At 45.4% G+C, this 23,697-nt stretch overlaps 1 protein-coding gene across 1 annotated transcript in view; it reads right to left on the reverse strand.

Moving 5' to 3' along the window:
- LRP8 (LDL receptor related protein 8) overlaps positions 1-23,697 on the reverse strand; it is a 1,071,653-nt gene that overhangs the window by 283,708 nt on the left and 764,248 nt on the right. The window contains exons 6-7 of the mRNA XM_086952473.1: positions 7,014-7,136; positions 6,796-6,921 (exon numbers count right to left, since the gene is read on the reverse strand). Coding sequence (XP_086808599.1) covers positions 6,796-6,921; positions 7,014-7,136 — 249 coding nt within the window. The remainder of the gene's footprint in view (positions 1-6,795; positions 6,922-7,013; positions 7,137-23,697) is intronic.

Consider the following 23,697-nt stretch of genomic DNA (forward strand, 5'->3'; position numbering starts at 1 on the left):
CACCAGGACAAAGAAGGCATGAATCAATTCTGCTGCTTTTACATAATAAGATAAGAAAACATTTTCTCTGCTTTTCACATTTGAAACACTGGAAGATGTTGAGACAAAATTAATCTGTTTCATGATCTTATTTTACCAAAAGCAGACACAATCCAAAATATTTTTAACAGATTATTTGTGGACTTCGTTATGTGTGTTAAAGTAAATCTGAAGCAGGTAAATTGAGTCAATAGCAAAGAAAATGTGTGGTCGTAAGCTTTAGCAATGGTTTCGCAATCTATGTTCTCATTTGTGCCCCATGAAAAACCGTCCTGGTAAAACAGGATGGGACCAAATTTGACACCACGATTCCGTAATACAGAGGCAGAAATATAGTGCTCACATTTTTTTTACTGTTATTTTTATCAGTGAAAAGTTTCTTTAATATTGTCTCAACTTTCCCATTGAAAGACAGAATTATTACAAAGAACTTTCAGTAGGTGGAGAAGGGTCGTCATGCATGTAATGCACAGAGGTATCCAAAGTGATGTATAGGGCAGGTTATGGATATTAGCAAAAGTGATGCTGTACAACATTGTTTTAGTAAAAACTCAATAAAGAAATATATATTTTTTAAAAATACTTCTGTATATGTGATGCCTTTCCGTCAATGAAGCTGAACTGTGACATTCAATAATTATTTGTCAGTGGGTTTATAGAAGTAATAATCTTGTATTACATTCCAGCAAACCAAAAAGAGTCAGCGCGCTCAATAGGAGGGTCACCACCCCTAAATTCAAGTACTGACTGGAGGATATCGAGATGGTGCTTTAAATCCTGTCAGCAGCGTGCAGAAGAACCCCGATCTCGGGACAGGATAATGGCAGGAAACTGTCAGACATTCTAAACGACAAATTGCACCTCTCAATTTTAAATAACTACTTATCAAATAGTAAATGAAAGCATATAATATCAGGGATAGGCCACCAAATTAGCCACCAGGGCACCGCCGATTCATATCATTTAAAAATGATAACGTGGAACTGTAGGTCCTATTATTAGGGAGGTACTAAACGCATCCATCACCTCCAGCACTGTACCGACCGTCTGGAAACAGGCCATGGTCAGGTCGCTGCTTAAAAAACCCAATTTAGACCCGTCTGACTTGGCCAACTATCGCCCCATCTCCCTTCTCCCATGGGTGAGTAAGGTCTTAGAAAAATATATTAATTAACAGCTCGTGAACTTCCTGGAAAATCATCACGTACTAGGATCCCACCCAGACGGGCTTCAGACCGAAACACGGGACCGAGACCGCTCTCCTCATGGTCACCGAGGAAGCTAGAAAAATCCTGGATCAAGGAGGATCAGTGGCATTGATCCTCCTTGATCTAAGCGCGGCATTAGACACGGTCAGTCCTGACACCCTACTGGACCGTTTGTCCTGCGCCGGAATCAAGGACAAAGCCTGGACATGGTTTAAATCCTTTCTGGAGAACAGATCCTTCAGGGTCTTTGAGGGTGAGTCCGTCTCCTCTAGCAGACCTCTAAAGTGCGGAGTTCCTCAGGGCTCCTCTCTGAGCCCCACACTCTTCAAACTGTATATGAGGCCACTGGCTGATGTCGTCCGCCCATTCGGAGTTAAGATCATCTCCTATGCGGACGACACGCAGCTGGTGGTCTCACTGGCGCAGGAGACTACCCGGCCTGCGTCAGGTGGGCTTAGAGAATGCCTAGAGGAGGTGAAGACCTGGATGTCTTCATCATCCCTCAAGTTGAATGGGGATAAAACAGACTGATGCTCTTAGGCCCCCCAGATCTTGGCCTCCTAGTCTGCCCCCCCCCCCCTGCCCCCAAGAACAATATTAAGAGCCTCGGAGTGTGGCTAGACAGATCTCTGTCCTTCAATGCTCAAGCCACAAAACTTTCAGCCACCTGTTTTGACATCATGAGGATGCTAAATAAAATCTTTCCCCTCTTCCCCCTGGAAGCCAAACAGGTGGCCATACAAGGCCTCATACACTCACGCCTCGATTTCAACAATATGCTCTATCTAGGGGCCCCAGATTACACTCTGCGCAGACTGCAGATAGTGCAGAACTGCGCAGCGCGCTTACTGCTCAAGATCCCTCGGAGACAATCAGTGAGGGCCGGTCTGGTCAGCCTTCACTGGCTACTGATTCGGCAGAGAGTCCTTTTTAAAGCTATGTGCATAGCCCACCAAGCATTCTGGGACACAGGCCCCAGCATTTCACGTGACCTAGTTACTCACTACATTCCCAACCGAAGCCTTCGCTCCAGCCAGACCTTTTTAGCAGTGGCGCCAGGAATAAAAAGATCCAGGTCAGGCGGAAGGACTTTCGGCTACAATGCGTCCAGAACCTGGAACACTCTGCCACTACATCACAGAGCCAATCCCAACCTCACTGTGTTTCGTAAACAATTAAAGACTTTCCTGTTTAATTCCCCCCACTAATCCCTAGCTTCCTCCTCATCTGCTCTTCGGTAGGTTCTGGTTACCCTAGCGCTTGGACGCCTCCGGGCAGCAATCGCGATCTACAAGTCTACAGGTTTACAGGTTTATAGGTGGGGACTTGACAGACATTTACCCAGTTTACAAGGGTAAGTGAGCAAAGTCCACCCATCCATGTTTGCATACTTTTCGGGAATTCATCAGTTTTGGTCCCTTATTTTCTCCATTATAATGGAGGGGAGAGGCACTGGAATAATGCGGTTCTGCGGCTGCAGCGTTTTCTGCATATTTATGGATTTGCTTCACTTGTCAGATAACCCATCATCTTCTGCATAGTTTGCAGATTTTAGCAAAAATGTTGTTTCTATCTCAAACAGTCATCAATACAATAGGAGCCACAGGGGGATGAACAGGACAGGCCGCCCCCCACTCAACACATTATACACCAATAAAAGGCCTGACCCAGTATAGTCACACCAAGTCCTCTACTTACAACACAGGAGGGGTCTCAAACTTTTATAACTCCCTCTCATACTTATTTTGTACAAGTGTTGTGGTGTGTCTCAGTTTAAAACAAAATAAAATACCATCACAGACCCACCCATATACTGAGCTGGATGTTTCCAGACGCCGGAGGGACACGTTAGCGGTGACAGGACTTTGGGTGCTCACTGCTAAGGCACGCGATCAGCTGACGCGTTCGCCTTTTAGAGATGGTTGCAGGTATGCAGTACAGACGCAATCAATTGGTTTTGATGTGGAACCTCCCATGAATTTCAGTTTGGAACCCCACTAGCCCTGAAGAAGTTGCTCAAATTGTTCTCTGCAAAGGATAAGGTCTATGGTTTATTGGAACCATTTTTAATTTGGGGAAGCTTACAGCACCTAATAAAGTTACTTTGAGCCAGTAAGCTGCACCTATTTTTAGCGGTGAGAATGATTTGTTTATATTCTCCCGGGGGTTCAATGGGCACGACTCATAATAGTTTGCACAGACAGCTCATTCACATATAGGTTGTTCTGTTTTTTTTTTTATTTCATGGGGCGAGATTTCTTTATGATAACCCACACACTTGTTTCTTTTTGAGAGAAAGTAACCGATGATGATAAGTGGGCTTGCTGGTGAGTACCAGCCAGCAGCCCCTTGGTGGTTCGACCGTGAGGTGCTCTCTCTCTTTCCCACACTTTTGTGTTCCTCCTGTGTTGTAAGTAGAGGACTTGATTTAACTATACTGGGTCAGGCCTTCTATCTCAAACAGATCAAAAGTTACTAAAAATGCTGCCACATGTGTTGGTGTGCAGTGGCAGTCCTTTGGTCACCTTTCAGCTACCCATTGCTGATACGAATGAGATGGGACCTTTGCTCAGACAATGTTAACATGTGAAAAGTGACAGAAGATTGAAGTAAAACTCCACAAAATGTGAATGATTACTCTGCACAATTTGGCTTTACTTGTTGCGTGATTTAGTCAACTTTGCTGCATAATTTGGGCTTCCCTGCCCATATATTTTCGGTGGCCCTAGTCATACGAGTGCTTGTGGTTTTGTTAGTTAACAGGCTATGCCCAGATGACCAGGAGAGAGCGACACACCAATTTAGGTCTGGGTGGTAAGTCGCGACCACCATACTGTGAAACAGCTCGTTTGTCTACTTGTACCATGTTGTAGAGGTTTCCGAGTGCCCCTACAGTAAGGGTGAGATGCTACCTTCGGTAGAGTGGCTGAAATAAACTGTGACATTTCTGCTTCCACCAATCCTATAACCAGACACAATTTATTTACTTATTTAAGTGCTTTTATCTAGAAAAGATAGCAGATATTTGCAGTTCATTGGCAAAATGAAGATAGCACAGTTTAATAACAAAGTATCTGTGGCAGATTCCACAAGCTGAAGTCTAGGGCCCAGGCATTCCTAGCAAGCTACCCCTGGCAGAGTTGGGTTAATTAAAATGCACAGGTCACACAACTGTAGATTCATCAGTATCACCTAAAGTTTTTTTAACAATAGATCTATTTTATTTTCCATTCATAAGTCCACATACCAACCTTCAGGGAGAACTATAGAAGAAACACTGCACTATGGAAGGGAAAGAATGAATGGATCCTGCCCACCTACCATGAGCTGATGGTGGGCTACATCGCCTTTTCTTTCAATAGATGACAACAGTAGGGGAATGGGTGAAATAGGTTATTTTGAAGCAAAGGATACTCCATGCTTTCAATCTGTCAATTGTTGAATGGAGAGTCATTCATGCCACAACAACAAAAAATCTAAGTCTAGACACATTTTCATTTTTTTCTGAATTAATCTGGATAGTTAGGGTAGCCAACTAACAGATCCTCTTAGAGTCTGCCGGATCTTGGTCACTTTTTATGTTTTACACCTTGGTACATATCTTGGGCATCCCAGTTAAAACAGTACTATTGTCAGAAGGGGCGCCGATCTATAATTCACGCCATCTCTAACAACGTTGCATCAGAAATGGGCGCTTCCTTCCACCTAGGAATGTCTCACCATACCGCAGTCAATTTTTGGGAGATATGAAAAACAAATTCCCCACTACGTAGCCACCAGCAAAGATTACTCTGTATCTGTGAAAGTCAGAAATAACACTAGTATTAATTCCACTGGCACCAGCCATGCAGAAGATGCTTTTGTTGAGCGAAACGTCGGTCTGTGACCTCATTCCTCACAGTATCTTCCTCCATCCCACGATTCTTACTTTCAAGAGGAAAATAATAAATTATTATATTTGGGAGTATTTTTATCAATCACTAGTATGACCAAAGGAAGCTAGAGAGTGCCAAGTTGACAGAAATCAGTGTTAGGAGCTAGAGTCGAGTAGAGGTCCTTCGTTTAGATACACATGAGTGAAGATAGGGCCCTTCAGGAACTTGAGGCAAGATTTGATGTTGGTTTCCTGACAGATGCGGTGGAAGAGCTCCAGGCATGCGGTGGAAGAGCTCCAGGCAGAGACGCTTTATTTAGAGCAGTCACCTATCCCAAACCGTGTGATGTTTGACAACAATAGTGAACAACGGTTGGATTGAGGCCGACTTTTGGTGTTGGGAGGTATAAGCAGTTATTTAAGCAGAGAGGTGAAGGTGGGGACAGAAATTTCTGATTATCACGTATTTAACTATTCTGTATTTTAAGCAAAGAATCCCCTTTTGGTAATATCATTTTTCATTTTAATTTGAGCTGAGGGCCCCACTACATTTAACAGAATTTTTATTGTTTCACTCTCTACATTCCAAATTTTTCGTGGGGGCAGCTATGTCCCCTCTCCTTCTGGAAAAAAAATACATCAAATAAACATTCTGGGATTCACTTCTCAGTAGTGTGCACATCTTTTATAAATTAGATTTATTCTATTCAAAGAACTGTTTCGGGTTTTTATGCTACATGTACTTCAATATACTTTTTCAATTAAATCCAAGCCAAGCAGAGTTTTTATTTTATGTTTTGAACTTGATCAGTTATTTACTAATAAACTATGTCCCTAGGCATTTCAGGCACAGCTATTCCTACCCAGGCGTTTTCTACCCGTGAGTCAGAAAATGTGATTAGCCTAACAAAATACCCATGCGACTAGTAAGGTGAAGGACAGATGTCTTAGACATTAAAGCTTCGGATTGGAGAACAGAAATCAACCATCCGTACTGCAAACACAAAACCAAGTCTAGGAAGAAACTGACGAGAGCAGAAACACAGAATCTACCACCTTATAAACCAAATCTGTTAACAAATTGAACCTCCATTATGGGGAAGCGACATGACAAGACTTTCATTAATTACAGCGCCAATTATATTGGAAGGAGAGAATAAATAGGTTACAAGCAATGAGTTAATGTGGAAAGCAATTGCCTTTTTTTTTTTATGAATAACAGAATTTTCCCAGTGTGTTACATGAATTACAAAATTAAATCAGTGACATCTATTAGGAAAGTACTATAAAAAAACAACTTTACTGAGTATGTTTAAACTTATCTAGAATAACTATATATTCAAATATAAAATGACCATATGACCATGTCCCAAGCAAAGCATTTATTTGTCCTAGAAGCAGCTGGAATTGTAAAAGGCTTGACAGTGACCAGTGACAGTGACCAGTGCGAAACATGACGCGGCGGAGAGCGCATTGAATGCAGCACATTTCAGATGTGTTGTTTCTCTTTGACCCTAAGAAAACCAATAAGGAGAGAGGACACAAACAAGCCGAAGCACTCCTTAAGACAGACCAGAAGACAAGGATACTCGCTGTACAAGTCCATTCAGACAGAAGTGTGATGAAGAAATGAAAATAGCACAGACACAAAGGACGAGGAAGTCAAAGTCTTACCACATTCTTTAAGGTTCTCATCTGACCAGTCTCGACAGTCCTGCTTCGTGTCGCACACCTTGCTGATGTCAACGCACTCGCCGTTCTTGCACTGAAACTTGCTGGAGCCTTCACAAGGGACTTCCACTGCAATGTGGAGAAGAGAAGAATCCCAGGTCACATCCTGGGCTAGGGGTCTGTTGGTCCTACTGGGTGAGGTGGAGATGAGCGCTACATACCGTTCACACAGCCGGCCTCGTCACTACTGTCGGGGCAGTCATGCACCTTGTCGCACTGCTTCATTCCGTGGATGCAGGTCCCGTCTCCACACTGGAACTCATCAGGCCGGCAGGTCACTAGGGCTAGGGACAGAACAAGAAATGTTTGGGTTCTAGCCGATTCAGTAGGTTAAAAAACGAGCAATACTACTTTCCCATCTCCACTGCCCACTCCCGGCTCAGCCTACCCCTTTTATTCCACCAATAAATGATTAATACATGAAAATGGTAGATACAAAAGATGGCACAGCTATTGACCATATGAAATGTCACCCAATATCATTGTCAAATGCAACAGGTCTGGAGTGTTTTTATTGGAAACCTTGTGTGGCTTTTACAATAAGTACATAGGTTAATACGATTGCATGTGGATTGAAGTTGCAATTCCTACGAGTCTGATTAGTGAAAAGGTCAGTGCGCATGCTATGGGTGTGGTATTTTTTTTAAATGCCTTTGTGCAGCAGTACTACTCACAAATCAGTTTTCATTTAAGGGGCTAACCAGTGAAATAACATTTCTTGAGCTTTTTTAAAGGGTATGACAAGCGATTAGTAATTTATTGTGTTTCGTCTTTAAAACATAAATCTAGTTGTGTTTTTCATTGTCTTGCCTTTAACCCTTTAATTGCTGCCGTCGGCCAACGGTCGTCAGGAGCGCTACCTCCCCAGTGCTCCGCACGACCGTTGGCCGACGGGCAAGCATTCGTTCTCCGAACGTTCAGCACTGGGCGCTGAACGTTCGACGCTGGGAACGGGTTAAAGAACTGTGTGGAGCATCTTTACTGGAAGAGTTTTTCTCCAGTGGGCCGATCTAAGGAAGTGCTGTTCACTGGAAGAGTTTTTCTCCAGTGGGCCGATCTAAGGAAGTGCTGTTCACTGCCTTTTTCTTTAAAGGACCAGTATGTTGCATTGCTAACCAGGAAGCTGTCGACAAAATAGTCTGTCGAGTGAAGAGTTCTTCATTGACCTTTTCCTTGAAGGGCGTACCATATACATTGAAACACAGAGTGTTTTTTAGGTCAAGCCTGGGCAGCGCATGCGCTGCTCTGCGAGGCATACTGTACTCTAGTATGGACTTGAAGCCCCGCCCACTCTTTGCCCATATTTGTCACTGGCTTGTGTCTTTGTCCTTCATAAATGCTTGCTTCTGATTCATTACCAGGCTTGTTAGTCCATACTTAGTACCGCCTTGTCTTCATTTGTAACCTCCAACAAGGACTAGCCTTTTACTTCGGTTGTTACATGATACATCCTATTTAGTCTGTAAGCACTATTTTCTTTAATGAGTTTCTCCTACTGAAGCCACAACATGCTTTCCACCAACATTCAGCGTGCTGTGTGTGCTTTCCCTTTCCAAGCATCCCAGGACAATGGTGGCCACTTATTTAAAGTGAAATAGGTCTTGCATTTACAAGCAGGCCCGGACTGGCCGTTGCAGGCACCGGGCAATCCCCCGGTGGGCCGCAGGGGTGGGGGCCGGTTTGGGGCCCCTGGGGGACGTTTTTGTTACAGGGCCGTTTTTGCAGCATAGCTGAAAAACGGCCCTGTAACAAAATCGGCCGAAAACCAGCCCTGGCAGAGAGCGCGTCCGCCCCCCCTCCCCCCGGGAGGTGGGGAGGGGGGGGTGGGGGGGGGGCGGTCGAGCACTTTGCCAGGGCCAGTTTTGGTTCCCAGTCCGGCCCTGTTTACAAGAGTTTGAGCTATTGCCATTGTAAATGAGAATTACTTTTATTTATGTGTTAATTATCAAAACAGATAAATTACAGGCATTGTTATTTAGAATGCCAATAGTGTAAACTCTCTATTGCAAATGCTTTATCTTTATAGGGCCTGTCAAGTTAAGTGCTGTTTAATGGGCGTGTCTAAAAAGAAACCTTAACACTAGCCTGGCCCACAGAGTGCCCCTCATTGTGAAAATCAGTACTCTAGATCAATGTAAATCACAATGAGCCAGTAATATTAGTCAAATAAGAAATGTGAAATGCTACACAACAGGAAGGGGCCAAGGCTAGGTCTCAAGGTCTTGTGTTTGAAAACTTGTGACAATGGCTCACTGCTCCTTGCACACATTCTAGATTATATGACACACAAAGCACACACTTTTCTCAGTTTGCACAATGCTTCATCACACATATGACCCTTTTTCCCCTACACTATGGGCACGAGCATCCAAACTAGTAAGAAGATATGGACTGACCCACCGGAAGAAAGTGGTGCAAAATTCAGCACCTCCCTATAAAACACCAAAGGGAAACCATGCAATAAAACATTCCACATGCTGAGCAAACTTTATTTACCCATCCTCCCAGAATTGCAGAAGCTCTTCTAGGGCTGTCTGAGCAGCCTCTGCTGCTCGGTATATACCCCATCAGCATGCCATGTATTATGATGCGTTAGGTTCATGTGTCTCCACCCCCACAAGGCATCACTGCATCAGGTATTCATATGCCAATGCATGGAAAACATATGCCCGCACACGTTCATGCAGCGCTGGCTCAAGAACGCATAGCACAGAGCCTTGATCCCTCAGCGTTCACCAAAGGTCACCCAACTTTAGGCCAAATTCTCATACCTATGGCCCAAAATCATACAGCACTTGCTCAACCTCGAACAGCACAAGCGCAATATCATACAGAATTGCGTATACGCATTGCTCTCGAAGTGCTTAATTTGTATTGAGAATTCAGTGCCATGGAGGGAAGCAAGATGGGGGAAGACTGAGTGTTGTAAGCGGTCAAATGCTAAAGAGCTGCCACAGCGGACTCTGGAGTAGAAGCTTTAGCACAGGCTTCTCTAACGAGTAGCTCTAGAGCTACCTGAGAGTAACTCTCTTGTGTGCAGAGCAGCCTCCTAAATTGAAACTGTTGTTTTGGTTGAATTAATACATGTATACTAAAATTGAAAAGTATGTATTTGATATGAAAATATGTGTATTTTCAGAGCCCATCATTTCCAAAGTATATTTAAAGCTGATATTTGAATCATAAATCATGCAGCACTGGGTGACTTATTACTAATATTATTAGTTTGGTGCCAGGGAGCAGTGGCATTATGACTATTATGTATTATCCTTGTGGAAGCATTCCAAATTGACTAATACATTTTTACATTACTGATGGCAATCTTGCACTGAGGTGGCCACGGTCAGAAATCTTGCATAGGGTGGCCACTAATGTAATCTTGTCTGATATGTACGGCACTGATATTCGCAGTAGCTCGGTGTGATTTTCATTGAACATAAGTAACTCTTGTTAGTGAAAAGTTTGGAGTCCTCTGCTTTAGAAAAAAAAGACAAATGTGATTTTAGCGGCAGCTTTGCAAGAAGTAATAGAGAAACGATATGCTTCCCCCACCACCCACCAGTGGTACCGTAATATCAGACAAGAGAGGATGGTCACAGAAGCAACCGATCATTAAATATAGTGAAAACTCCTCGAATGATGGCGATATAAGAGTTAGGCTGCTGGGCAGAAGGCGTGGAACTCATCAAAAATATGCAGGTAATAGGTTCTTAACTCCCCCATATGTGATTTTCCAGGCAAAAAGCTAAATGTGGAGTTGCTTGCTTCCAAATGTGAGTGACATTTGTGAATTGTGAGTGGGGTGAGAGGCTCTAGAAAAGAAATGCAACTCTGGGATTTCTGTTTTTTTCTTATGCTTTCCTTTCACTGTAGAGAAAAAACAGGCAGTGATTGGAGAATGTAGAAAGGCTGGGTGAGCAGAAGGAGCAGGTGGTGTATGCCTGTCTCAGAGTTTGCTAACTAGATCATAAATGACATTTGTAAGTCAAGAAGACAAAATAAATGCCAATTCTCTTTAGAACCTTTTGCAAAATCATTATAATAGACGGCTTAATTAATAACTACTGCTGCAGACAACTAAGGCTTTCTTCAGGCAGACCTAATTAAAGTGGATCAATTTGTATTATTACCCATGAACTCGCATTCAGTAAATTTGCTTGGAAGAGAGATTTAAAATTGTCTTCATTCAGACTTAAGAGGGAGAAGTTGGTAAGCTCATTAGCACATACTGCCATGATGTGGAGGATGCTTCTTCACACAGTGGGTACCACCCTAAGGTGCTGTAGGAAATTGGGTTCCTGGTTGAGGGGGGGTGAAACCATACTCATTCTGCAACCACAATGCTTGTCAAGGTGAAAAGCAAGCAACCATCAGATTAGCCTGTGCTTAACCCTCTGGTAGCTTGGCACAGAAGCAGTCAGGCTTAAGTTAGAGGCGGTGTGAAAGTATTTTTATGGAGTACTTCAAACAGTAATAAAGTGAAAACACACCACAAGAAAACTTTCCATGCCAATTTAGAAAAATAGAGTAAAATTCAATACATTATTTGAGACCATAATGGCAAAATCCAATAGGGATATAAAATGTTTAAGGTTTACAGTAAAAATAGTGATAAAAAGCACAAAGCACCAACTGTGGTTATCTGGTCACACCGGACCAGGACAAAGTCACAAGTTCAGGGCGACAGCAAATGAGCACAGGTCTGATACAGGGACCAAGTTAGGCCCGCTGAACAAAGTACCTTATGTCTGCATGACATTGCTTTGCGAGGCTTTGTATTGTTTGCCATTGGGTCTTAGGAGCTGAAGGCTGCAATGTGAGGTTCTTTGACCAGTTGCATTGCGCCGGCTCCAATGAAGCTGGACGGTGTGTCTTTGGGAGGCTTTGCATTGGTTCCAATGAAGCTGGCAGGCAAGGCTTTGCAGGGCTTTGCGTCACTCGGCATGGATTTTGTTGAGGCTTGCAGCTGTGCAGTGAGGCTTTGCGGGACTTCATGTCCATTGGCTTCGGTTCCGATGAAGCTTGATGCTGCGCGGCTAGGCTTTGTGGCACTTCAAGTGGCATCACATTGGATTTGGTGCAGATCACATATGGGTTCAATCTCGCAACCAAGGGTTGAAAACTGGGGTAGCACCGATTTGGGGGTAAGACTCACAGCAGACAGAGTCCAAGTGCTTGGTTGAAGGTGAATGGAGCCTTTTCTGTCGCTATGACTCTATTCAGGAGGCCAGCCAAATAGACCTTGGAGTCAACTCTGGTAGTCCTGGGTTCAAGGTGCAGGTCCAGCCCTTTTTCACTCAGGGAGCAGAGTAGCAATACTTCTTGCAGTAGAGCAGCACAGCAGTCCTTCTTGTGAGTGTTGCACAGGTCCAGATGTGTACTGAAGAGTTGAGTCTGAGGGTCCAATATTTATACTTGGTGCCAGCTTTGAAGTAGGAGATGGTTGTAGAGGTTTCCACCCACAAAGGTGTTTGGAATGTCCTGCTTCCTGCCCTGGCCCCAGCTTGTCTGGGGGCACAAAAGAATAGTGTAAAACCCTCTGGGAGTGTGCTGAGGCAGAGATTTTGTGATGGGTGCTAAGTGACAGCTCCACCCTCTATAAAGTCCCTGCTAGTCCATCCTGTAAACACCTATTGCCCTTTGTCTAAGAGCAATAAACAAAAAAGAACTGCTAGCTACACATAGTCACGTGACAGAGGATGCAGGCATCAAATGGTTAGGGCAGAACAATGACAACTTTATAAAAGTATATATACAAGAATTATACCTGGAATCCTATTTTTTCAAATAAAGCAATCACACTATCTGCCTTTTGTGATTGGGGTTATTTATTTACCCTCTTCTCTATGTTTTTGTTACTTCTTTTTGCAATTTCTCTTGTTTGGAGAATCACACAAAAATTATACTAAATGTAACATTAATAACAATTAAGTGGTTAGACAACGTAAAACAATCACACTTTTCACAAACATCATATAATACACAATATGTCAAAAATTCCACATTAATTACACCATATATATCACATATATGTATAGATTCCTACATACGCCGTATCCTACTTGGGCATATATGTACAAACCAGTTTTTTGTTCTCAATTTAACAATTCATTTTGCCTGATTTATGGGTCAATTATTAAACATCATAGATTGATTATGCCGACGCGTTTCTAGCCTCGTTATTTTCTTTACGGGCTTTCATCAGGGCTCCTTACTGTGAACACATTGGACATATCTAAAAACAAAAAGTGGAAAAATCAATAATACTACCTCCACCTCCCTGTTACAATGTTAGATCTCCACCTGATTAGTAGATCATACCATTTATTAATGTCTTGTGGACCCAGTCCTTAGGCCTCCAACAAATCCAAATATAGACAGCAAGATGATCTGTGTGTTCCCTATAGAGACAAACCAATCAATTGGTCTCACTATATCCGTGTCCTTCGTTTAATCATGGCATATGTATGGTACATCAAACCTTCAAACATACCTTTAATGTATGGGCTAAGGGTTGTAAGCGTTTATCCTTGCCACTGGTACACGATATTCTGTGTAGGTCAAATCTGTGTAAAGGAAGCACGTTCATATTGCCTCCTCTGACGCCGAGCATCTCCACGCACCAAAGCACTTTTCGAAGCCCGCTGCAGCAGCCGCCACGCCTCGCCGGACCCGCTTCGCGGACTGCAGCAGCCATCAGATAACAGCAAGGGGTTTTGATTGGAACTGACCGGCAGGGCTGCGAGCACGCGCGGAGGACTCCAAGGACCAGGAGTCCCCGCGAGCCCTTGTCCAGCTGGGCTGCTCTCCCTGCCGGCCCCACCCCCTTCTTCACGGGATAAAGCGGCTTCCTTCCTGATCCTCCGTGAACTGCCTCCTCTGACGCCGAGCATCTCCACGCACCAAAGCACTTTTCGAAGCCCGCTGCAGCAGCCGCCACGCCTCGCCGGACCCGCTTCGCGGGTCCCGCTTCGCGGGTCCCGCTTCGCGGACTGCAGCAGCCATCAGATAACAGCAAGGGGTTTTGATTGGAACTGACCGGCAGGGCTGCGAGCACGCGCGGAGGACTCCAAGGACCAGGAGTCCCCGCGAGCCCTTGTCCAGCTGGGCTGCTCTCCCTGCCGGCCCCACCCCCTTCTTCACGGGATAAAGCGGCTTCCTTCCTGATCCTCCGTGAACTGCCTCCTCTGACGCCGAGCATCTCCACGCACCAAAGCACTTTTCGAAGCCCGCTGCAGCAGCCGCCACGCCTCGCCGGACCCGCTTCGCGGGTCCCGCTTCGCGGACTGCAGCACCCATCAGATAACAGCAAGGGGTTTTGATTGGAACTGACCGGCAGGGCTGCGAGCACGCGCGGAGGACTCCAAGGACCAGGAGTCCCCGCTAGCCCTTGTCCAGCTGGGCTGCTCTCCCTGCCGGCCCCACCCCCTTCTTCACGGGATAAAGCGGCTTCCTTCCTGATCCTCCGTGAACTGCCTCCTCTGACGCCGAGCATCTCCACGCACCAAAGCACTTTTCGAAGCCCGCTGCAGCAGCCGCCACGCATCGCAGGACCCGCTTCGCGGGTCCCGCTTCGCGGACTGCAGCAGCCATCAGATAACAGCAAGGGGTTTTGATTGGAACTGACCGGCAGGGCTGCGAGCACGCGCGGAGGACTCCAAGGACCAGGAGTCCCCGCGAGCCCTTTTCCAGCTGGGCTGCTCTCCCTGCCGGCCCCACCCCCTTCTTCACGGGATAAAGCGGCTTCCTTCCTGATCCTCCGTGAACTGCCTCCTCTGACGCCGAGCATCTCCACGCACCAAAGCACTTTTCGAAGCCCGCTGCAGCAGCCGCCACGCCTCGCCGGACCCGCTTCGCGGGTCCCGCTTCGCGGGTCCCGCTTCGCGGACTGCAGCAGCCATCAGATAACAGCAAGGGGTTTTGATTGGAACTGACCGGCAGGGCTGCGAGCACGCGCGGAGGACTCCAAGGACCAGGAGTCCCCGCGAGCCCTTGTCCAGCTGGGCTGCTCTCCCTGCCGGCCCCACCCCCTTCTTCACGGGATAAAGTGGCTTCCTTCCTGATCCTCCGTGAACTGCCTCCTCTGACGCCGAGCATCTCCACGCACCAAAGCACTTTTCGAAGCCCGCTGCAGCAGCCGCCACGCCTCGCCGGACCCGCTTCGCGGGTCCCGCTTCGCGGACTGCAGCAGCCATCAGATAACAGCAAGGGGTTTTGATTGGAACTGACCGGCAGGGCTGCGAGCACGCGCGGAGGACTCCAAGGACCAGGAGTCCCCGCGAGCCCTTGTCCAGCTGGGCTGCTCTCCCTGCCGGCCCCACCCCCTTCTTCACGGGATAAAGCGGCTTCCTTCCTGATCCTCCGTGAACTGCCTCCTCTGACGCCGAGCATCTCCACGCACCAAAGCACTTTTCGAAGCCCGCTGCAGCAGCCGCCACGCCTCGCCGGACCCGCTTCGCGGGTCACACTTCGCGGACTGCAGCAGCCATCAGATAACAGCAAGGGGTTTTGATTGGAACTGACCGGCAGGGCTGCGAGCACGCGCGGAGGACTCCAAGGACCAGGAGTCCCCGCGAGCCCTTGTCCAGCTGGGCTGCTCTCCCTGCCGGCCCCACCCCCTTCTTCACGGGATAAAGCGGCTTCCTTCCTGATCCTCCGTGAACTGCCTCCTCTGACGCTGAGCATCTCCACGCACCAAAGCACTTTTCGAAGCCCGCTGCAGCAGCCGCCACGCCTCGCCGGACCCGCTTCGCAGGTCCCGCTTCGCGGACTGCAGCAGCCATCAGATAACAGCAAGGGGTTTTGATTGGAACTGACCGGCAGGGCTGCGAGCACGCGCGGAGGACTCCAAGGACCAGGAGTCCCCGCGAGCCCTTGTCCAGCTGGGCTGCTCTCCCTGCCGGCCCCACCCCCCTTGCTGACCAATTGATTTGAATTGAATAGCTATAAAGAGGAAGCACCAATCCCGCTGCGCGGGAGCGCGCGGGGGGGCGCCGGGAGAAGCCCGGGACAAGGGCGGGACCGTCTGTGGCCGTCAGGGGCCGACAGAGGCCGGGCCGGGCCCACTCACTTTGCTTCTCTTTGCTTTTCCTGTTATTCCATCCTATTCATTAAGTGTTCCTTTCTCGCTTCTTGCTTTACACGCCCTTTGTAGCCCCTAGTGATGTCTACCCTGGAGTCAACTCAGGCACAGGCCATTCAAGGGTCTCTTTTGTTAGGACCCTTGGACAAATTCTTCGCCAAAATCAAGACTGATGTAGACCGGGAACTCCTACTGGCTGAGAAACGGGCGGGTCGACGTTTATCTATTGACAAACTGAAATCAAGACCCTTCCAACCTTTGGACACAACCATAACATCCCTTTCAACTTCTTTGGACCTAACTTCACCAGTAGAACATGTCAATACTCTACCTCTCATAGAAGATATCCCCCTTATCTTTCAGACTAATCCCCCTTCACAGAATGACATTATCAATATCTCAGACTCCATCCACCCCCAAGTATATGATACCCAGACAATAGATTTATGTACTCCCTTCGTAGAACCACCCCTTCTTTATGATCCAGCCATTCCATCTCCCGTGTTCACACCAAGCTTATCTGATAACCACACTAAGTGCATTACTGAGGACCAGCCTCTATTGTCGCCATTTAGGGTTACTACTAAAAGTCTTAAAACCCCTTCCAGCAAAATTCCTTTAGGCTCCCCACCAAGGAAGCGAAGAAAGAAGTTGATAATTAAAAAGAGAGCCGTACCCCCAAATAAAGTGCCACATAACATATTTACTATTCCAAACAAAGCTGGGGCGGTAGACCCCGCAAAAGAGATGACTCCCAGTTCTATCTCAGTACCTAGTTATACTGGACTATTGGGGGACATCGATTGTTTAATAAAGGCATTGATCCTTCCCCTGACCGAAAGGATCAAAAGATTAGGGGAGAGTGTGGAAAAAACTTTGCAAGGCCAAACGGGGACATTCTGCCCGAAACCGAACTCCTCTGTAGTTTCAATACAGCCCATTAGTGAATCCAAATCATCTAAGAAAGTGACTGGTATTTCTAAGGCAACCGCACCACCTACAACTGGGCCACCAAAATCGTCCCAGATTTCCATACCACAAGTTGAAAAAAGCAATAATAGCCATAATAAAACTTGCTTTGGAAAAACCAGCGATTACAGAAAAATCCCATACTTCTACACGTCCTCATAGTATGCACCCAAACAATGGTACTAATTCAAATCTCCCTCCTACTCCCCCACATCAATCTATTAGCAAAACAAAGAACACCGTAGATTTGCCACCCGAATGTTTAAATTATGTTATAGCCCTTACAGGAGTGCCACCCCCCCCAGAGGGCAACCGTGAACATCATACCAACCTGAAAAACAAGGTCATCTACTGGCTGAGGAGAAACAGACCACTCCCGCCTCACCTGAACGGTGATATCGTTTCAGCCAGGCGTTGCCATTGGGTCAGTACTAGACCCAAGGATATCGAAGGAGATGTGATCTTAGTTAACTTCAAGGATCACAGATTGGTAACCCATATCAGCGATTGGTTCCCCGGAACAGGGGAGGGGGGAATTTCAACTCATAATTTAAGCTATTTCTACCCTGAGACAATGCTGAAAAAACCGTCAGCCCAGCCTAGACTCTACCACCCCGATAGCTATGGTCGCCAAAAAACCCCTGGTGGCCCTAATACACCCATATTACACAAACAACACATGGGCTATAACACTTTTTTTCCATATCACTCGAACTCCCCTGCCCCATCGACGTATAGACCTTTTGCCTCAGATAGCCTAGCTCAGGCGAGGACATCAAGGGATCAGAATCCCCTTGATTACACTAATGATTTCCGTTTGCGTTCCAGTCAGGTATTTTTACCACAGAGAAATCCGCACGACCTTAATGCTCATTGGGGTGCACTATGGCCTCAAAATCCTAAAGACTTGTGGAATATACCCCTGTCTAATTTTTATTATCCGCTCTCAGGCTTAGATGACAATGAATGACTGCACAAGTCAATCATCACTGGAAAATCCCATGTGGGCCCGCGGACTATTCACCGCTCCACTGTCCACTTTTTGTCATCCAGCCTGTCTAAAAACCATCATAACAGCCAACACGGAGGGACACTGGCGGATATGGATTCTCTGAGTGAACCGCGGCTATCTGGTCATTTACAGCCTCAACAGCCTCAACAGTCCATGAAAAACGGTTCTATTTTTAATCCCTTGAGCCCTTCCCATGTCCTTACCAGTATAACACAACAACTAGACTTACCATGTGCGAACCTAGGTCGCACTTGTGGAGAAACAAGCTACGTTCCTGTTAAAAAATCACTTCTTTCTTGGAACGTGGCTGGTCTGGCTAGTAAGGCATCAAATAAAGCTTGGCTAAATGCCACACATACGCACGACATCTTATGTTTCCAAGAAACTTGGTGTTGTGAAGAAGTACATCTTTTGGGGTACCAAACTTTCCACTCCCCTGCCACACCATCCGCCCATGGTCACAACAAGGGGGGGCTCTGTGTCTATGTCTCAACAGTAGCAAAAGTCAAGATCCACAAATTTTTCTCTTCTACTCACTTTCAAATTCTATTCTTTAAGTGGGGTTCATTAGAGAACATAGCACTGTTGAATTTTTACAACAATATGGCTGACACTGAATTGGAGTCCACTATGTCTGATATATCGCGCTTGTTGTCACATACTGTGAATCATCTTAAGGGGGCAACAATAATGTGGTTTGGGGATTTTAACTGCACGATTTGCCCTCACTCTGATTCCCCCTTGTGTGGTATTGTAGGTCTAGGCGAGGATAATTCAACTCACTTTGTGCACACGAAGAGGGGAATGTTGTTAAATACTTTTCTTTTTAAATTCGACCTTTGTTTTGCCAACCAGTTTTGTCCCACACCAGTGCAGTTTGAGCCTACCTTTTTTGGCAGAGATTGCAATTCAACCATTGATTTTATCCTGATATCGACTGCCAATTCAGGAATTTTGAGCTCATGTGTGGTTGGCAAGGAGGTATTTAGTGACCATTATCCCCTTTCCATTAGCGTAAAAGTAGAGGAGCACAATGCCAAAAAAGCTACCATTCCCATGTACCCCTATAGGACTGAACTATCCAAAACAAATGGCTATGTTGTGAAGTGGGAGAGGATTGTACCCGATGTGTTCTTGAAAAAACTACTCTCTAACTCGGCAAATGATGTCAACCTTTGTTTAGAGGTTCAGGCAGACCCCCCCTCCGTTATGACCGCATTTGCCAATATCCAACAGCGGATAAAAACCTTACTGACCCGGGTAGCAAACAATAACCCTTCAACTAGAGAAGGGTGGTTCGATGGGAAATGCACAAAAGCTCTAAAAGCTCTTAAAAAAGTTTTGGCCCTCAAACCTAGAGACCCTGACATAATTCGTAGCGCTAGGCGAGCATATAAATGCGCACTAAAAGAAAGAACCCAGTCTTTAAAAAAGCAAGCTTGGGCAACATTAAGAGAAGCATCTGCCCAGAAAGATACCACCAAGTTCTGGAGACTGGTCAAGTCTCTGTATCAACCGAATAATAGCGGTAATAAAATAGAATTGGCTATAACAGGTGACAGATGGTTGGAACATTTTAGGCAGTTATATAGGGACATAAAGCCAGCAGACACTATTACATTGACAGGGCTGGTCCCAAACGCCCCACGACCTAAAGATAGTAGTAACGAGATCCTTCCCCGTGTCTGTCCTTTCCCGATTGACATGACATTTACCATAGGGGAAATGCAGGATGCAATCAGGGACAGTGCATCAGGCAAAGCACCAGGGCCAGACTGTACCCCAGTAGATGTCTACAAGGCTGAACCAGATTTCTGGGCCCCTTTGCTCACAAATGTGTTGAACAAAAGCAACCAATCTGGGTTCATAGAAAGTTGGTCGGATGCAATAGTGGTCCCCATTTTTAAAAAGGGTAGGCGAGATGATCCAACCTGCTATAGGCCAATATCTCTTTTAGATGGCCTTATGAAATTAGCAGGGAGGATTATTTTAAAGAGACTACAGGAGTGGGAGGAGGAACACAATGTAGTCTCACATCTCCAATATGGTTTTAGGAAGGGTATAGGGACTGCTGAGCAGTGCTTAAACTTGGCCATTTTATGTGCTAAATACACGCAGGCTAGAGGTGGGTCACTTTTTATAACTTTTGTTGATTTGAGTTGTGCTTTTGATTGCGTGGATCATTCTTTGTTATGGTCGACATTGGCCGAGATGGGAATTGATGCACGCCTAATCACTTTCATCAGAGAACTGTATCACAATTGTGGGGCAAGAGTGAGATTTGGTAAGCAGGGCGAATGTACTGACAAATTCGCCCTGTTAAGGGGGGTTAGGCAAGGATGCATCCTAGCCCCCAGGCTATTTACCTACTACATAAACTCAGTGGGCCAATACCTCTCTCTCTTGCAAAACGATTACCCCACGTGAAAGGCTTACCAGTGCCAATCCTCTTGTACGCCGATGACGCGGCCATAATGTCTCAGACCCAGGTGGGTTTGCAGAGGGCAGTGACTAAATTTGCAGGTTTTATGGAAAATAAAGGGCTGAAAGTAAACATCTCGAAGACTTTTACCATGCCGTGCACTAACAAGCGCAGTAGGGTGCCATGTAACGTGTTCCTGAACAAGCAGAATATTGCCATCGTTGATAAGTTCTGTTACCTTGGCATACTCTTTGACAGGAAATGTCGTTGGAAACAGGCGATTGAAGCGAGGAAGTTGGCCTTTATCCGTACTATAGGCGCCCTGCGCGCTTTTTCCAACAGAGTGGGTGGTAGACCAATTAAAGAACTTGCACAAATATACCAGGCGAAGTGTGTGTCCACAGCCACCTACGGGGCGGGACTTTGGGGCATTGAGAAGGATCAAACTTTGCAGAGCTGTGAGAATCAATTCATCAGCTACCTTCTGGGTGTCCCAAAGTCCACATCCTCATTTATGACACACATAGAGGCCGGAGTCAAGCATATGGGGGACACAATTAGGATGGCCCCAATTCTCCTATGGCACAAGGTATGGACAACCAGGGAGGCCAGTTTTAACAGGGACCTTCTGGAGGATTGCTTGGCCCTAGATGGGGTTGCAAATCTCCGCTGGCTGTCGTACGTAAGATCTGTACTCAGTGAGATGGGCCACCTAGATTATTATGCAAATCCTGGTACCTTGGAGGGCGTATCCAGATCAGTTCTTAAAAAAACACTAACCTCCCATCTGGAAACTTTGAGATGGAATGTTGAAAAGAACAAACAATCCATCTTAAATTTTCAAGAAATCACCCCCAAGGAAGGCATGCAAATGTATCTAAAAGTGGACCCCAGCCCTTATCATAGAATGCTCCTGACTCGCCTCCGTCTTGGGATTTACTTTCGTATGGTTTCTGTACCAAAGATCAACAACTGGTCTCCACTGAATTTAACATGTCAGTGTGATAATACTGCATTCCAATCCAATTTGCATTTAATGTTCTTTTGCTCCTTCTATACTACCCCCAGAAAACTTTATTTAAAACCTCTGTTAAAGCGTTGGGGTGTAAGAAATTGCAGACCTGCTTTTTCAAGACTGTTAAAACTCGAAGATGAGCATGTGATTTTTGCGGTATCCTGTTTTTTAAGATCTGCCATGTTGTTGCGGAAAACCATGTTGTAAAACAATCCCGCTTGGGTCTCCCTATTGTGTTGATCAGCACTAATTTCAATCCATTCTGTACTGTATTTTGAATGTTTTTCTTAAGATTGAGTATTACAATTGTCGTTTTTAATTGCTAAATTTTATACTCAAACATATCATTTGTGATGTTTTTATATGTATGTATTGTGCTTTTATGATTTCGAAGAAAATCGAATAAAGCTTATATTACTTACTATCACGTTCATATTAAAGCCTCCCGTACATCGTCACCTGACTGCCTTATATCTATGCACTGCTTCAAGCCCCCGGGTACTTGTAATGTTCGTTGGCAATTCGGAGGTTTATTGCTTCCGCATACTTATATTCATGTTCCCATCGGGGCGATCTATGGAAAAACCCAGAACTCATTATTAAGCGATGCCTCGGGTTAGTGCCAAACGCTGCTTCGCTTGCACGTTTAACGCAGCGATTCTTACCTTTCGTTCGGTGTTTGTGGCCAGACGGGGAAAATTTATTTGAATCTCGCGGACAGAGACGCCAGTCTAGGACTCGTATTTACCGCGTCTCAACTCACAACATCGGAAGTGATTATACGTCACTTCCTGTTTCTTTGTAAACAGGGGGATGTAGTCATCCCGATACCTTGTACTTCACTATAACGTGGCTTCACGCATGTCATGGCCAATTGCGTAGCCTGAAGCTGTTTACTTATCACAATATACACTCAAAAACCGGGGATGCTTCCGAGTTTGTGAAAAAAATGGTAGGGCCTGTGGGAGCGCCCTCACCAGGTGCTGACCAAAAGTGAGGCATTCAAGGCAACACAGTGGCGCCAGGCATCATCTTGCTGTCATATGTGGACAGAGGGCCTAATTTTAAAACCTATGAATGTTCTGTAAGAATCGATATCAAGCCGGAGGGTTGAAAACTACTATATACAAGCTTTTTCTTTCATCATCATTTGTTCATTATATGCATGTATTATCACATTTTATCAACATTTGTAAGAGCAACATAGGGATTTACAACAGCTGGTACTTTCACATGAATTCACAATCTTGACAGCTCTGACATTTCATTTAGGCCTGTAAGAACACTATTGAACTTCATTATTAGATATGCTTCTTTGGCCAGCAATAAATAATCAATATCTGTCATGTTTCCAGATACTTTCAATGATACCAACACAGTCCATTTGAAGTCCCTTTCAGAATGACCTTCTTTTATGAAATGGTCAACCATCGGGCCATGCTCACTTTCTTTTTTCTTCTAGACCGATGCTGCATTATCCTTTGATTAATCTGCTGGTTTGTTTTAACTATATAAATCTTGCTACAGGGACAAATCACAGCGTAAACGAAATTTTTTGTCTTTGTCTTTTTGTGACAGACAAAAATACGATTTTACATTTCAGGAGTGCACATCCTAAGTGCCTAAAGGAAAATCTTCCTTATGGCCAGCTGCTACGCATCCGCAGAAATTGTTCTTCAAAAGACGATTTCGAGGTGTATGCAGGTGATTTTTGTGACCAGATGCAAAAGAGAGGTTATCCGAAAAAGATGCTGAAGCATGCCAAAAAGTGTGCATGGTATACACCACGAGAGGTGTTGTTGCAAAAAAACGTAAAACCGGCATTGGAAAGGTTAGTAAGCGTTACCACGTTTGGCCATGACACAAATAAGTTTAAACAGATCATAATGCGCAATTGGCATTTATTAGAAAATCAGGAGGTTCAATTCCCACAACCACTTTTTGCAATGAAACAGAACAAGAATATTGGGCAAGAGTTAGTGAGAGCTGACATTTTTCCCAAAGAGTTGAAAAAAGATTTACGCTCACAATGGGGGATGAAACCTGTGGAAGGCCACCACAAGTGTGGAATTGCATTGCATGCGAATCCACAATTGAAGGGATGGAATTCACACATCAAGGCGTGAAATGGATACATACAACTTTCACTAACTGCAAGACAAAAAATGTCGTTTACGCAGTGATTTGTCCCTGTAGCAAGATTTATATAGTTAAAACAAACCAGCAGATTAATCAAAGGATAATGCAGCATCGGTCTAGAAGAAAAAAGAAAGTGAGCATGGCCCGATGGTTGACCATTTCATAAAAGAAGGTCATTCTGAAAGGGACTTCAAATGGACCGTGTT

This window comes from Lissotriton vulgaris, chromosome 1_1, assembly GCF_964263255.1.
Source record: "Lissotriton vulgaris chromosome 1_1, aLisVul1.2, whole genome shotgun sequence".
NCBI classification, from domain to species: domain Eukaryota; kingdom Metazoa; phylum Chordata; class Amphibia; order Caudata; family Salamandridae; genus Lissotriton; species Lissotriton vulgaris.